This window comes from Oncorhynchus kisutch, linkage group LG13, assembly GCF_002021735.2.
Source record: "Oncorhynchus kisutch isolate 150728-3 linkage group LG13, Okis_V2, whole genome shotgun sequence".
Taxonomy (NCBI): Eukaryota; Metazoa; Chordata; class Actinopteri; order Salmoniformes; family Salmonidae; genus Oncorhynchus; species Oncorhynchus kisutch.
Genome location: NC_034186.2, coordinates 56,734,410 through 56,750,481, shown reverse-complemented (window position 1 = coordinate 56,750,481; position 16,072 = coordinate 56,734,410). Strand labels below are relative to the sequence as shown.

Below are 16,072 nucleotides of genomic sequence, written 5' to 3'. Positions count from 1 at the left end.
CTAAGCCCGCAAGGTCACGGGGTCTGTCAAATACAGCGTGCTGATGCAGCACTGATAGGAAAAAAGGAACCGATTGCACCATGCTCGTGTCTCCAACCTGCCGTGAACCCGTTGTAATTCTTTTTACGAGGCGTTCTGTGCATGTCAATGTTTCAGGTCTGGTATTTTTAGACTTCAGTTCCACACCGTGGGTAATAGAGTCATAAATGACCCGTGCGTGCCTTCCCTTTCTTGTCTTTTTTTTTGTGGAATCACGCCTGCCATTAGCTGTTCACATGTCTGGGCGCAGATGTTCTCCTACTGCGTCTATGGCAGTTTACAGGAGCACATGCTTTCAATGTGCTAAAAAAAAATCTCCCCGTCACCTCTTGTTCTCATTCTCTCCTCCCCATCTGTGCCTGTCCACACAACTCTCATAGCTGGGGGAAGACAACTGTTAATGGCTTGCTGCACCATGCGAGCAAACAGGTGCGCCGTTGTCTGAATTCCCTCCCACTCAGACCAAGTCAATGCAGCCCTTTAGTTAATTTGTCCCGTTCACAGATTGCAGCTCTTGTAATCTATGACTGTATAATGTGACAATAGAACTATAGCTGTGTTTTGTGTATGCCTTTATGGATCCATTTCGAGAGCTTTCAAAAAGTTATAGCATAAACCACCAGCCAGATGAATCCTGCTCGTTTGTCTGTCATTTTGGGTGGTAATTGTGGCGGCACAGTTCGCAACTCCCTTTGAAGAGCTGTGAAAATGGCGTTTATTGAGAGTTATCACTTAGCCATTTTTGGGGGTGGAAATGAACGCCTTTTAAGGGGATTGAATGGTTGTTATCTGAGGCGTGCAGCCCCAGCGGTGTGTTAAGTTGCCTGTTCAAATGTGTATGGGGAGTGTGAGTGATTCCACTCAACAGTTAGAGGGTAGATTACATACAGTATTTGTCAGTCAAAACTGGCGCTAACGGCGACGATGTCACACTTCAGTTGCATAAATAGATAGATCAAGAGATGCATAACTTAGGATCAAGTGGCTGACCGCCACAGACTGTATACCCTGGTGGTACAGCGCCTGTCACACACTCTCATATATACACAAAGAAAAGTTTGAACAGTCATAGTTAATGCTGTGATTTATCTTGGACAAACACACATAGGGAGAGACATTAGAACAAAGACAGTAGATCTTCTCATTAGAACAAACAACCCTCCGACACACACACCGTCACAAGTGTGACCGTATTCTCTCCTGACGCTTTGACGAGGCAGTGCTTTGAAGCCAGAGCTGCCATCAGGCAGTACTACTGTAAATTAGCCCCGTCGTATCGCTCTGGTTCTGTACCAGCCGTAGTATCGTCCAGGCACAGGGAGACACTAAGCTCCAGAGAGAACCCACATTTGATCTGCCTGTGCTTGGTCTCTTAGACAGGCCAGGCCGCCTCTGTTCCCCCTCTCCTCTCCTCTTCTGCTTTGTGTCCAAGAACAGGCTCTACCCTCCCACCACCACCGCCACTCCGCTCTACTCAGTCTCATTACGGAGCATACTCAATCCCCTGGTTCTTTTGTCTCTCCCTGGCTACACTCATTCAGCATGATCAACAGGTCTCAGGATTTCTTTTTGCCCTGTTTACAATGTGCTGAAGTAGTCATGCAGAAACATTGTGGACAGGTATTGTGTTTAAATACAAAAGAGAACCATTTGTCTGGCATAAACTGTTAGCCTATTTGCAACTTGGGAACATTGCAGAAATCCAAAGAAATGCTGTTGTTAATAGATGTTTTTTTTGTTGATTTTTCAGTATTCTGTCCTTGAGCTGTTGCTAACTTCGGAGGAGGAGGAAAGTGTTATTGGATAGTTTCATTCAGGTCTAGTGCACCTTGCCTTAGTTCGTTCTTAGTTTTAACGAGACTCTCCAGATTTGAAGTGTCTCTCTGTGACTTGTCTCCTCGTCTCCCATGGTTTGTAGGAGGACACTTGTTAGTTTCAATCTCCGCCTGGCTCTGGAGCAAGCCGACATACCCAGTGTCCCCTCCTTCCTTCCAGTCAGGGCTGTGGAGAAACTGTCACATCCATAAAGAGAAATGAACACCCTCCAACCGCTGTGGACGCTCCTCATCCCATCACCCCCCCCCCCCAGCACTATCACTCACTGTTCCCCTACCAACGCCACTGTAACCACAGCGACAGAACCGAGCCAGACAACCCAGCCGGTGGATGGATGGAGCTCACAGCTGTATTATTGATGGATCGGGAGTCTGGGCGACCGGCGGTGCGTGACGGTTCATCTTATGCAAGGAGGGCGCCGTGCAAGCTGATACAGATACATCGGGTGTCCTAATATTGTTAGACCTTCATATAACGGTCGGTGGCTGGTGATAGAGCATGGTACTGGTAACTGTGGTAACTGAGTAGATATAACCTCCTGTCTGTGAAATAGTAACACACTCAGTTTGAGTTTTCCAGGAACCTTCACATGGATGGTAGGAGTTGATTCGATGTGACTGCTGGCTCACTTCAGGAGAAATAACACATTCCTTTCAGGTGTAGTTGAGGTGTAGTAACAAAAGTGATTTATTCTTCATTCCTGCAACCACCAAAACTATTATATGCACATTTACCGATATGGGAATTCAAACACAATTAACTGTTACGTGTCTATATTGGTGGGGAATGCAAGCAATGTAACAGCATTGTAACTAACACTCACTTTCAAACCTCCCTTCTCAAGACACAAGACATAAGGCAGTATACAGTGCCACTTGGTGGCTGAGGCTATAACTGAGCTGAATCTACATCTACATTACTATGTCTACTCTTAGTGATGATTGATCATCTCCGCAAGCTTCAAACAGTTGAAACGTCTGTCCCCTTAACTCTCCAATCCCCCTCCAGAGACGGTTAAGTTATTTAGCCTGGCATCTTTTCATAGGCACAGTATGCCTACCATGGCTAGGTAATTAGACCATAGGGAACATAAAGAGCTCACTGTAGGCTTCCTCGGGATAACGCTGCAACCGAAACCTCTGTAATTGCATCATGGCGGAGCAACAAAAACAAGGCATGACAGCCACATTACACTCAGTCAACAAACTGTGAAGCTATTTAGATTACCTACGCTATGTGGCTCGGAGTGGCGGAACCGTAGAACTTGTGGAACCGTGGAATCGTGTTCATCAGGCACAACGATTCCGTTCCCGAGAATAACGTTGGGAGAATGTCCTTCACTGAGAATAACATTACTGAGAATAACATTGGGCAGATGAATGTAATTTACTGTAAGTTATAATATAATGTGTTCAGAGGATTTTAGAGCAGATGATTGCTTTCCCGCTTGTATGCTTTCCATTGGGGTTCAGTGTGGAATTCTTAACCATATCCGTTTTCTTTCCCAGAGAAGTCTTCATATCTTATTTATTTGATAACCTTATTTAGAGCTGCCTCTCTGTCTCAGGCGATGCCACTCAGCATAAATTATACACATCATGTTCTAGTTCAGACGACCTCACAGCGAATGGAGACACATGGAGGGCTTCGAGCCAGTAACCGGACGGTTGCTGAAACGAATCCCCGAGCTGACAAGGTAAAAATCTGTCATTCTGCCCCTGAGCAAGGCAGTTAACCCACTGTTCCCAGGGCTACGAAGACATGGATGTCGATTGAGGCCCCCCCCCCCCCCCCCCCCCCGAGTCAGTGACGACACCACCTTAAGCCATAATCAGTCCCTCGGTGTAGACCACATGCTTTGGAAATACAGGATTCCATTACAAGCTATGATAACCGCTTTAGAGAAGCTAGCTTCACTTCAAAGCTAAGTATGATATGATCACGATTTGGAGACAAGCTTCACTTGTCCAATCTTTCCCAGAAGCACTCCGTTGCACTTACCCAGCCAGTGTATGTTCATATTATCCTAATGTGGTCCAATACTCGGGTATTTATAGATTGGATCCAACTCAAGTACCTAGCTCAAATGTATATAGTCCATCTCTTACGGCCTAAAACTTCAGCCTCCTAGCACTGACGCACGCTCCAATGCAATTCCAGGGCCTGTATTCATGAAGCGACCTATAGTAGGAGTGCTGATCTAGGAGCAGGTCCCTCCTGTCCATGTAATCGTATTCCTCGTGACAAATAAGGCAAAAGATTGGAACTCCTGCTCTGAGACCTCCCACTTCCCTAAACTGCATACTCCTCCGCTTCTCCTGCTGTCAGCCGTATTGAAATGAAGAATGGAATCGATGTGCAGGAAATGTGTGTCTCGTGTCATGAAACTGACGGAAGGGGTCTCTCTCTTATATTTGGACGGGGGTGAGAAGAAGCCAGGATTAAAGTATGCGTTCTGTTTTCCTGGCTTTATCATAGTGTGTCAATCAAAGACACATGGCAGAGATTTACTATGTGTGACTCAAAGTCAGCACCTATATATATATTCTTTTTAAAGGGGGAATTGAACATTGAGGACAGAACAAAAAGTTACCGGCTGGCAGAAAGAATAAGATCTAGAGATAAAGTGTTAATAAATACATATTCAAAGCTTTTGTTTTTGCCGTTCTTTGCACTTAGTGAAGCGAGCTCATGTTCTGTGGCTTCTCTCCTGAAGACTCTAGTAGTATTTGCAAGGCTCCCAGACTGTCCATAAGAATCAATGGTAAAACCATCAGATGCTAATAATGATGCAAACTGCTGGGATAGAGGCAAAAACCAACCAGGGCAGACCGCTGCTTATAAGAATCGACTGATTGTTCCAGTTAAATCATACTGAGCAAATGAGGTTCTCATCAGGGCAGCGCCGTAGTATTACAACCCAGATATCTGGCAGCTAGCACCCAGCAGCAGGCTTTCAACCATGTGTGCTGTGCTTTGTGCATCTCTCTCTCTCTCACACACACCTTGTAAGATGAGAGAAGGCTACTGAGAGCACTGTGCTAATTCTGCCCAGGATGTTGTCTGATGCCTAATGTTGAGTTTCGAAGATGGGTAGCACATGCCAGTATCTGTCCCTTTGGCTATTTTCTTTCTAGCTAATCAAGCGACATGTCTCATAGCCCTGGTGTACATGCTCCAGTTCAGTGGTTCACCATGTACTGGCACTTCTCCTTATACCCTGGCCTCAAGGGTCTTACTCAGCTGTGCAATTCCAACGAGCAGAGCTCAGATTAACTTGTGCATTTCTCAAGAAAGAGATCATCAGCTGTCATCCACTTCAACATTTTAGTAGACACTCTTATCCTGAGCAACTTACAGGAGCAATGAGTGTTGAGTGCTTTGCTCAAGGGGCACATCAACAGATTTCTCCCCTAGTCAGCTCGGGGATTTGAACCAGCAACCTTTGGGTTACTGGTCGTATGCTCTTAACCGCTAGGCTACCTGCCACCTTTACATTGTGGTGATGTGGGCAGTTTCTAAACATTAGACCACACAGAGGTCAAGCACAAATAGTGTGTCTGATTCTGATCGGCCCTATAGGATGTTTGGGCTGGGTGAATGATCAGAGCGGACAGCTTTGGTCTCCTCAGCCTTTTTACAGCCTTTTAGAGTCAGCCGATACTCTGAGTAAAAGTAAACCGCAGAAGGAGGAATGAGGGGATGAGAGGAGAGGAAAAATTGTTTTTTTAAAAGGATTTGAGTAATCGTCCTGGTGGGGTATTGGGGGATTGTGAAAGTCAGAGAGGGTGTTTTGAGCTCGGTTTTCATTACACACAGCTGGCGAACAGGAATAATTCATTCTTCCACGGTCATAAAAAACACCTCTTTTTAAAACGCGGCACCATCAATATTTTTCCCAAATGTCACCCAAAACGTTTCCGGATTTAAATGCTATTTCTATCACTTAAGGAACTAAGGTGACTTATAGCGAACTCTTTTTTTCAACCGCACTAAGTAGTATACACTCTCTCGTAGTGTACTATACCTTCAAATCTTCCTTACTGTTAGGGTTTAATGAGAAGTAATCAAAACACACTACATACTTCGCATATCGTCGCTCCAAGGAACCAGAGGATAAAATAGGTTAAAAATACATTACATCACACAGGAAGATAACTTTGTATTCCTCCAATAGAATTCACCATCAAAGAGCATAACATAATGCCGTTCGCAACATTCCTGCCTCCCCACCCACTCCTCTTTCCTTTTGTCTTCCAACTACCAAGTTCTGCTGCTCTGAAGACAACCATGACTAGATGGGTCTTTGTTCTCCTGGAAATGCGTTACATTTCTCTAATTGAGTGGGTGACATTTGCGAGAGAAACGCACCTGGTTGACTTAGCACTTTGTTAGAAGCTGCTAACACGTCTGCTGAGCTGCACAGTCATTGTATTATCGTGTTGGATGCGCGCCATGCCTGGCTGGCGTTGGTCCAGCTCAACGTGTCCTCGAGGCAGGAGAGGAGGCGGAGATGGGTGCCACGTCTCCTGTCCCTTGTTGCAATGTTTTCTAGCTTAGTGTTCACGAGGAGGTTCAACATTTGAGTCGTCAACCACGATAATGGACCAGTGCCGTCGGGCCCGCTTGGCATGATCAGGCCTCAGATAACGGTTTGTAGTTGTTCTCTGTCCTGTCATGCAAAAGCTGTTTTCAGCCACAGTCAGCAAGACATTGGAAATACATGTGTATATTTTGCACAAAGGGTCCCAGTCCGCTGGTCTGCATCATTAGGCCAGTGTTTCCCAACTCCATCCATTGAGTACCCCCAACAGCACACATTTTTGTTGTAGCCCCAAATAAGCACACCTGATTCAACTTGTCAACTAATCATTAGGTCATTAGGGGAGTTTGTCTGGGACTACAACAAAAAGGTATGATGTTGGGGGTACTGCATTAGGTAGGTGCAGAGAGTTTTTGTGAGTTCCGGTTGGTCTATATCCCACTGAAACAGAACTGTTATACAAGAAGTTGCATGTAAATTTTTTGCCAATGTCAGTTCTTTTTACACCTGTATGCTATTAAACCAAGAATCTAGCCACTGGGGTGGGTAAAAAGAAGAATTGTCGGGACAACAGCTACAGCACTGAAGTGAAAGCCAACACGTGCCGACTCCACCAAAAGAGCAACAACCTCTCATTTTCACTTTCACACTTCAAGTGTTTCTTTGACTCACAATTGAAAAGTTTGAATGGCAACTGAGGGTGCCATACATACAGAGTTCTACCCCTCAGTCTGTCTCCACTGGTCCCTGACAGTGTTAACTCGGGGAGAGGTGACTGCGTCGCCCGCTACGTGTCTCTTGTGCTTAAAAGAGAAAAGCCATTCAGTTCGCGACTGTCGTGTCCAACATCCAAGGGATAATTCCAAACTGAAAGCGAAGTAAGCGAGCCGTCTCCTGTTACAACAGATCAATGCTCCTCCGTGCCGAGGCCTTGTCCGTTCTTCCGATGGCTGGGTTAAGGATTGTGGACGAGCGGCTGGATATGCGCGTGGGATGGTTGGGAAGAATGGGTGGACGATAGCGTGCGCTGCATGTGAAGCAGCAGCCCGTCTCTAAAGGCACTTCTGTGATTGTGTATCATTTTTCTTACCCTTATTTTACCAGGTAAGTTGATTGAAAACACATTCTCATTTAGCTACAGGGGAGAGGGGGGGGGGGGGGTGAATGAGCCGAGGGAGAAGAAGGAGAGGAGGAGGGCGTGAGTGAGATGCAAATTAGCTGGAGCTGTACTGAAGTCTTGCTCTGCACTATAGAAGGGGGAGGTAGATTTAGATAGATGTGAAAGGGGGCCTGCTAAGTTGCATGTGCTCAACGGTAAAGCATACCACAGCTGCCCGCAAAAGGGCTCATGCGGTAATTAACACATAAGGAATTCCTTGCGTAAACAAGGCTTAATAACAGTGTGATATAATTGGAGGTTGTGCACTCTTGTGAGTATGTGTGTTACTATGGCTGTGTGTCTGTGTCTGTGTGTCTGTGTCTGTGTCTGTGTGAAGGTGCGCACGTAGGCTTTAAAATGACTGTGGGTGTGTGTTTACATGATGCCCATGAACTGCTAGGTTGGTTGAGTAAGGATGGTGGAGAGGGTCATTAGTAATCTCTTTGATAAGAGATGGAGCTGGGGGACCAGAGGGGCAATCTGCAGCTCCCGTCACACACACACACATGCACACACACTCATCTTAGCCGTGGATCCTACAGTATGGATTAATGAGCTTCCTCTGTGTGTAAATCCACCCTGGGTCTCCCAGGCCCTTCCAGTACGCTGAGAGGGAAGGGAATTGTGGGAGTTCTGGAGGGCTAGTGGGCCAGCAAAGGACTGGGCCCCCAGCTGCTAGATGGAGCGATGACTCCTCGGGCCACTGTGGCCTCACTGGGATTTTTATGTCTCTGTATGGTGTCAATGCCCTGTGAATCTGAGTCATTTGAACTAGTGTGGACTGTGCCGTGGAGTAACATGCAGAGAACTATAGGTAATTGGATTGTAAATATGATCTTGTAGCAGCTGGAAGTAAATGGGCATTTGTCAAGGGCATGGGTATCACCTGAGCTTTGCATGTGGGCGGGTAAGTAGGTGGAAGGATTTGTGCGTGCGCGTGTTACCGATAACAATGATCATTGTGTGCATGTGTGCGTATCTGCACATACACATGAGAACATACATCTGAGTCAAACATGTGTATCCATGCACATAATGTGTCCAAATCAGTCATGTGTCAGTACATCTGTCTGTAGCCCACTCTGCCTCCTGGTCACAAAAACAAAGACCCAGAAAGGGTGAATCAAGGCCCAGACAAACCGTGTCCAGGCGCATCCTCAGATGATGGAAATAACGAGCCTTTCTCGGCTCTCAGCTGCAGTGAGAGCTAGCAGTTCGAGTGCCAGAGGCAGGAGAGACATTGTATCATTCACTTACTGTCGGACAAGGGCACGGGCAACTCATATTGGCATTATTGATGATCATAATTCTAATGGCTAGTTACTCTGACATGCATTTATTGTTGCGCCCCAAGTGGCACCCTATTTCCCAGAGCCCTGGTCAAAGGTAGTGCACTAATATAGGAAATAGGGTGCCATTTGGGTTGCAAGCCTATATGAACACTTAGCTCTACCAGCTTCCTCCTCCTTCTCACTCACTCTTTTTTTTTTTGCTGAGTCACCTCGCAGTGAGACGGAGAGACTGCCAAAAAGCACTGTGACACTGTGCAAACACACATACACACACACACACACACACACACACACACACACACACACACACACACACACACACACTAGGCTTGGGTGGTATAGAGCCCCCACAGTGGAGGTGTCATAATACTTGTAAAATCTAGCGGTCAAACAGGAAAATGGTTCCATTCGTTTTTCCACCATTCATTTTTCCCATAGTGAATTTTAACCACACTAAAAATAAGGCCTGTGTTTCATATAGGCTTACCCTGGCGTGACATTTTATAACCATGTAAATCTCTCTCGGACAAGGTTACTTTCATCAATACACTCAGCTCTATTTACTCTGATTCGAAAATGACGATTAGCATCAAAGTAGACATCATGCAAGACTACAAATCCTGGCACGTCATCTCTAGCTGACACCTTTGCTAACTGGTATTGTGTCAATTTAAAACGTGCACAAGATAGTTCACAGATTTTTCAATTTAAAGACATTTCTATCCAATTTATTCATGATCAAATTGAGATAACATTAGGTAGTTAATCCAGAGATTTGAATCCTTTGCCTCGATTCGGCAGTCTGTCTAGATCACCGTGGCATTTGAGTGTTCATATAGGCTGTAACCCAAATGGCCACGTATTATCAAATTGTGTTTTTTAAATTTGTTGCGTGTAACTTACTTATTTTGTACATATTGTTGCTGCTACCGTCTCTTATGACCAAAAATAACTTCTGGACAGAACTGCAATTCAGTTCAGTTCTGCAATTACTCACCATGAACTGGCAGAATCCTTTTTCTCCTTTTAACGAATCCGATGAGCCCGACGTAAATGACATACTGCTTTCCCGGGAAGAGGCCCAGATTCCCGCCATTTGCGTGAAGAGAAGACGGGGAAAAATGGGCTGGAGGGCAGGCTGCAAATGCACTTGAAATGAACTTTTTGCGAATGCACTTGTAGAAACTTTCAAAGTTCTTGTAGTTTTCCGGATTGACTGACCTTCATGTCTCAAAGTAATGATGGACTGTAATGATGGACTGTTTCTCTTTGCTTATTTGAGCTGTTCTTGCCACCCCTACCATGTCCCAACACAACTGATTGGCTCAAATGCATTAAGAAAGAAAGAAAAGCCACAAATGAACTTTTAACAAGGCACACCTGTTAATTGAAATGTGTTCCAGGTGACTACCCCATGAAGCTGGTTGAGAGAATGCCAAGTGTGCAAAGCTGTCATCAAGGCAAAGGCTACTTTGAAGAATCTCAAATATAAAATATATTTAGATTTGTTTAACACTTTTTTGGTTACTACATGTTTCCATATGTGTTATTTCATAGTGTTGATGTCTTCACTTTTATTCTACAATGTAGAAAATAATAAAAATAAAGAAAAACCCTTGAAAGAGTAGGTGTGTCCAAACTTCTGACTGGTAGTGTATATATGATTTTTTTCTACACTAGGAAAGAAACAGCACCCTTTGTGTGCACTGCCAGTAATACTGTATACCCCAGTATGGTACGTTATGAAATCTGGACACCGCCCAACCCCAACACACACACACACACACAAACAAACAATATCCCTCTCTCTCTTTCTAGTTCTCTCTGTTAGCAGCCTTGCATCTCAATTCTAATACCAGCACTCTGAGTCTTTCTCTCACTATTTAACGCTCTCTCTTCTCTCTCTCTACTTCTCTCTCCTTCTTACTCTGTCTCGGCAGGTGATGCAGTTTTGTCTGACCTGTTAATCTTACTTTGAGACAGTGCTTCACCCTCCCTTGGCCCTGCTTTCAAGAGGCAGGCGGCATAGAAGAGTGTAGGTTTAATTGAACTGCTGTGGATTACATCAATAAGATTGCTTTTAATCCTTCTCAGAGCAGCGCCGTCTCTCCGTTGTCCCTGGGTTTGTTATGTTCTACATAATTAGCTTTGTTGAGAGAGGCTGGGAAGCCATCTGGAAAGTATTGGGGCTGGAGCTACACTTTAATTCTACTCTCTGTTTGACTGTACACTACATGAAAGGTTTCTTTCTGAAGAAAGAGTTTTTTTGACGGTTCTTTGTTGGGTAAAAACATTCTGTACTTGGAAGTAAAAAGGTTTTTCTTACAGGGGCCAAGATGAAAATATGCCCGTGTTGATGTCACGTGGGAGTGGTGTGTACCTCTGTGGGGTTGGGGGCTGGTTTTTGCACAGTTGTGTGTACTTCTGTCTTTGTGTGTTTCTGTGAGTGTTTGCTAAGTGTCCCTCCTTCCGTGTTGTTGTAGATGTTCAAGAGGAAAGTGATGGTGCTTGGGGAGAAGCTGCTACCGGCCTTCAACACACCAACAGGTATCCCACGTGGAGTCATCAACCTGGGCAGGTGAGCCTAGTTACCAGTCCCCATGACTCCCTAGCTACAATATCCTATTATAAACACATACTGTATGAGACCTTACCAAAACATTTAGCTGGATTACATTGCATTAAGGTGGTGCATATTTTATACCTCTGTTTGCGTTTGAAATGTTTGACATTTGCGGCCTCGTCTTGGAGCCACAAATTAAATAGCGTGTTCAAACTCTGACCTGTGCGATTTTAACGGGATACCCATATGCAAGACACCACCCCACACCCTACATAGTTAAGATACTGTTGTCACGGATCCCTCCGGAACTTTCATCACGCCCACCTGTCCCCTATTGTAATGGGTGCGTGTTGGTGGCAGGTGCAGGAGAACGAACTTGGTATAAACAGAGTCGTTTAATAAAACTCACAAAAACTCCAAAACCAAAATAAACAACAATAATAAAATGGGTACAAAACCTGTCGCGCACCAACACATACTAGCACAAAACAAACAATCAAACAATCCCTGACAAGGGCATGAGGGGGTTAAATACACAACATGTAATGAATGGGATTGGAACCAGGTGTGTAGGAAGACAAGACAAAACCAATAGAAAATGAAAAATGAATCAGTGATGGCTAGAAGATCGGTGACGTCGACCGCCGAACACCGACCGAACAAGGAGAGGGACCGACTTCGGCGGAAGTCGTGACACCTATTTCCACTGATTTAGTATTTGTATATATGTGCCCTTTGGTTTCCATGGTCTTGTCAATTATTGTTACTATGTCCGTTGGTGCTTGTGAGTACCTGTGCTGTGTGTTTTTGGGCTTTCGTGTCCTTGTGGATTGCGCAGATGATTACGGGTCTCGTCCTGTGCGTTATTGTGCGTGTGTGTATTTATTCGAGGTACTCCTCAGTCTTTTGTTTGAGTTCCAACCCTGTGGTTTTCTTACGTCTTTGTTTGGTCTTCATCCCCGAGCCCTTACACGGCACGCCGTAATTTGGGGTATAATTTTAAAAACTATTCCGCGTTCCTGCGCCTGTCTCCCAAATCATTAATGCCAACTGTAGACTTTTTTTTTTATATTCTAAAAAGACATCTCTCTGGCACCTCTGCCTGCCACCTGCTTCCAATTAACCCGCCTGTCTAAGCAGACAGTTGCTGCAAATTTAATTAACTGATTCTAGAGCTAATTCCAGTTAGATGGGCAGGGAGGAATGATTCTCCCCCATATGATAAATTATAGCCACATAAGTAAAGGAACTTATACAGTATGTACAGAAACTACACAAACACACACACACACACACACACACACACACACACACACACACACACACACACACACACACACACACACACACACACACACACACACACACACACACACACACACACACACACACACAAACAGCAAGGGATTTCATTATAGCTCAGAGAGAAACAATGTTGCCCCATAATGTAGTACACTGATGTACTAGATCTTTAATGTCCTCAAACGCACACACACACACACAAACACCAAGGGAATTCAGTAAAGCACAATTAATATGTTGCCTATGGGCTGACTTGAAAGTCTTAGAAGTCCTCTGTTGTATATGTAGCATGTCCCATGTGGTCTTTCATACAGTATGTCGGGACTACTTATAGAATACTGCATGTGGTCTTTCATACAGTATATCTGGACTACTTATAAAATACTGCATGTGGTCTTTCATACAGTATATCAGGACTACTTATAGAATACTGCATGTGGTCTTTCATACAGTATATCGGGACTACTTATAGAATACTGCATGTGGTCTTTCATACAGTATGTCGGGACTACTTATAGAATATTGCATGTGGTCTTTCATACAGTATATCTGGACTACTTATAGAACACTGCATGTGGTCTTTCATACAGTATATCGGGACTACTTATAGAATACTGCATGTGGTCTTTCATACAGTAAATCTGGACTACTTATAGAATACTGCATGTGGTCTTTCATACAGTATATCTGGACTACTTATAGAATACTGCATGTGGTCTTTCATACAGTATATCGGGACTACTTATAGAATACTGCATGTGGTCTTTCATACAGTATATCGGGACTACTTATAGAATACTGCATGTGGTCTTTCATACAGTATATCGGGACTACTTATAGAATACTGCATGTGGTCTTTCATACAGTATATCGGGACTACTTATAGAATACTGCATGTGGTCTTTCATACAGTATATCGGGACTACTTATAGAATACTGCATGTGCTCCCAAAAGGCCTCAACACATTGAAGAACCTCAAGCTAAATGCTTTGTAATTAGCGATGCGAACACATTCATACAAGGAGCATAATGAATAATGCATAGAGAAAGCATTGAACATTTGTTTGCAAGTTACTGAATGCAAAAGCTGATAATTACTTTTGCAAGTTTCCTAAAGTGTGCAATGTACCAATTTACAGTGCCATCATAAAGTATTCACAACCCTTGACTTTTTCCACATTTTGTTGTGTTACAGCCGGAATTTAAAATGGATTCAATTGAAATGGTTTGTCCCTGGCCTACACACAATATCCCATAGTGTCAAAGTGGAAGACTAAATAACTTAAGGAGTCAAATGTGCTTAACATGCCACATAATACGTTTCATGGACTCACTCTGTGTGCAACAATAGTGTTTAGCATGATTTTTTAATAACTACCTCATCTCTGTACCACACACATACAATTATCGATGAGGTCCTTAAGTCAGGCAGGGAATTTCAAACACAAATTCAACCACAAAGACCAGGGATGTTTTCCAATGCCTCGCAAAGAAAGGCACCTATTGGTAGATGAAGAAAAAAAAATAAACAGACATTGACTATCCCTTTAAGCATGGCAAAGTTATTAATGACACTTTGGATGGTGTGTCAATACACCCAGTCACTGCAAAGATACAGGCGTCCTTCCTAACTCGGTTGCCGGAGAGGAAGGAAACCAGTCAATAGTGACTTTAAAAAAGTTAGAGTTTAATGGCTGTGATAGTAGTTAACTGAGGATGGATCAACAATGTTGTTACTCCATAAAACTAACCTAAATGACAGAGTGAAAAGAAGGAAGCCTGTACAGAATATAAATATTCCAAACCATGCATCCTGTTTGCAATAAAAGCCGCTAAAGCCATTCACTCCTAATCAACGGGCCCTGATGTTACTTTAGCTTGAGCCCCAAACTAATACGAAGCGTATTCATCAGGACTACATCTCTCTCTTTGCTTCACTCCCTCTATAGTTTCTCTTTTTATTTCCATCCTCCGCTAATATGTTCCGTTCCATTCATCCCTTTATCACTTTCCATTAATGTAGGATTAGGTCATGTACTATAATGTATTGTAATGACATTCCATCTCACCTCCTCTGATTAGGTTAGTCATCGTGTCGTCGTAATTTAGACATGGACATACCGCTATTCTGAGGCGGCTGCGAATGTCATCCTCCCAGTGCACTACTTTCATAGCGAAATAAGACGGAAGGATATGGGTTGCATCCGAAACCGCACCTCATTCTCTATATAGTGTCCTATTCACTATAGTACTACTGAGCCCTTATGGGCCCTGGTCAAAATGATTGCACTATATAGGAACTAGGGTGCCAATTTGGAGGTAGACACGGTTTATTGGTGACCCTGGTTGACTCCAGACTTGGTTGGTGCTCTTGCTTGAGTCTCTAAGATGACCTTAATGCTTTCCTCGCCTCTGCAGAGGTAGACTGGTTATTGATTGGTAAAGCCTCCCACTCTGATCCACAGACAAATGATGCGGTGCATCAGCTAGCATCTGGGTTGGTGCCCAAGGGGGGCAAACAGATCCAGTCCTGCTTATTCTTTATACTGCGCCCTAAATGGCACCCTAAATGGCACCCTAAATGGCACCCTAAATTGCACCCTAAATTGCACCCTATTCACTATATAGTGGATGCCTTTTGACCAGGGCCCAAATGGCTTTGGTCAATAGTAGTGTTTTAAATAGGGTGCCATTTGGGATGGCCCTTAGTTTCTGTACTTTCTTCAGCACCAAAATGCACCATTCTGGAGAGTGACAATTGTAATATCTGTCTCCTCGGCTCAGTGCCCTCTGAAAAGCAAGAAAGAAACAAATGATGTGCCGTTGCTCTGGGATATAAAGGAAAACGCATTTTGGAGATATTGTAGGTGTTGGTGCACTAGAATCGTATAAAGCTTCGACTCCAAGACACTAAATTGCCTCAAAGACAAACCAGGGAACTGCTGAAAGTGACAACACACTGAGGTGAAATTGAATGTTTTTCATTACTGACACTGGTGTTGTTTGTGTATCTGTATAATCTGCCTACATTTTTGTAAGGACAAAGTGTAATTGTAGCATCACATCAAGTTGCAATACTGTTTATTTGCCCATTATTACAATCTAATGAAAAGTTTGCAGAACATCATGATTAAAAAAAAATGCTAGCATGGATTTATTGTCTTGAGTGTGAACCAGTGTGTAACGGTGCGTGTTGACTGTGGTCCTCTCTTGGCGTGGTATGTGCTGTGACACCTGTAATGTCCAGAGTGTGTAACAGTGTGCCAAGTGTGGTCCTCACTTGTCACTATCCTTTCTGTTCCTAGTGTGTATAACAGTGTGTGTTGACTGTGGTCCT

At 43.9% G+C, this 16,072-nt stretch overlaps 1 protein-coding gene across 2 annotated transcripts in view; it reads left to right on the top strand.

Moving 5' to 3' along the window:
* The window catches only part of LOC109902135 (mannosyl-oligosaccharide 1,2-alpha-mannosidase IA), a 216,129-nt gene that overhangs the window by 183,053 nt on the left and 17,004 nt on the right, over positions 1 to 16,072 (top strand). For both annotated transcript variants that reach the window (XM_031786607.1, XM_031786606.1), the window contains exon 5: positions 11,353 to 11,447. In XM_031786607.1, coding sequence (XP_031642467.1) covers positions 11,353 to 11,447 — 95 coding nt within the window. The remainder of the gene's footprint in view (positions 1 to 11,352; positions 11,448 to 16,072) is intronic.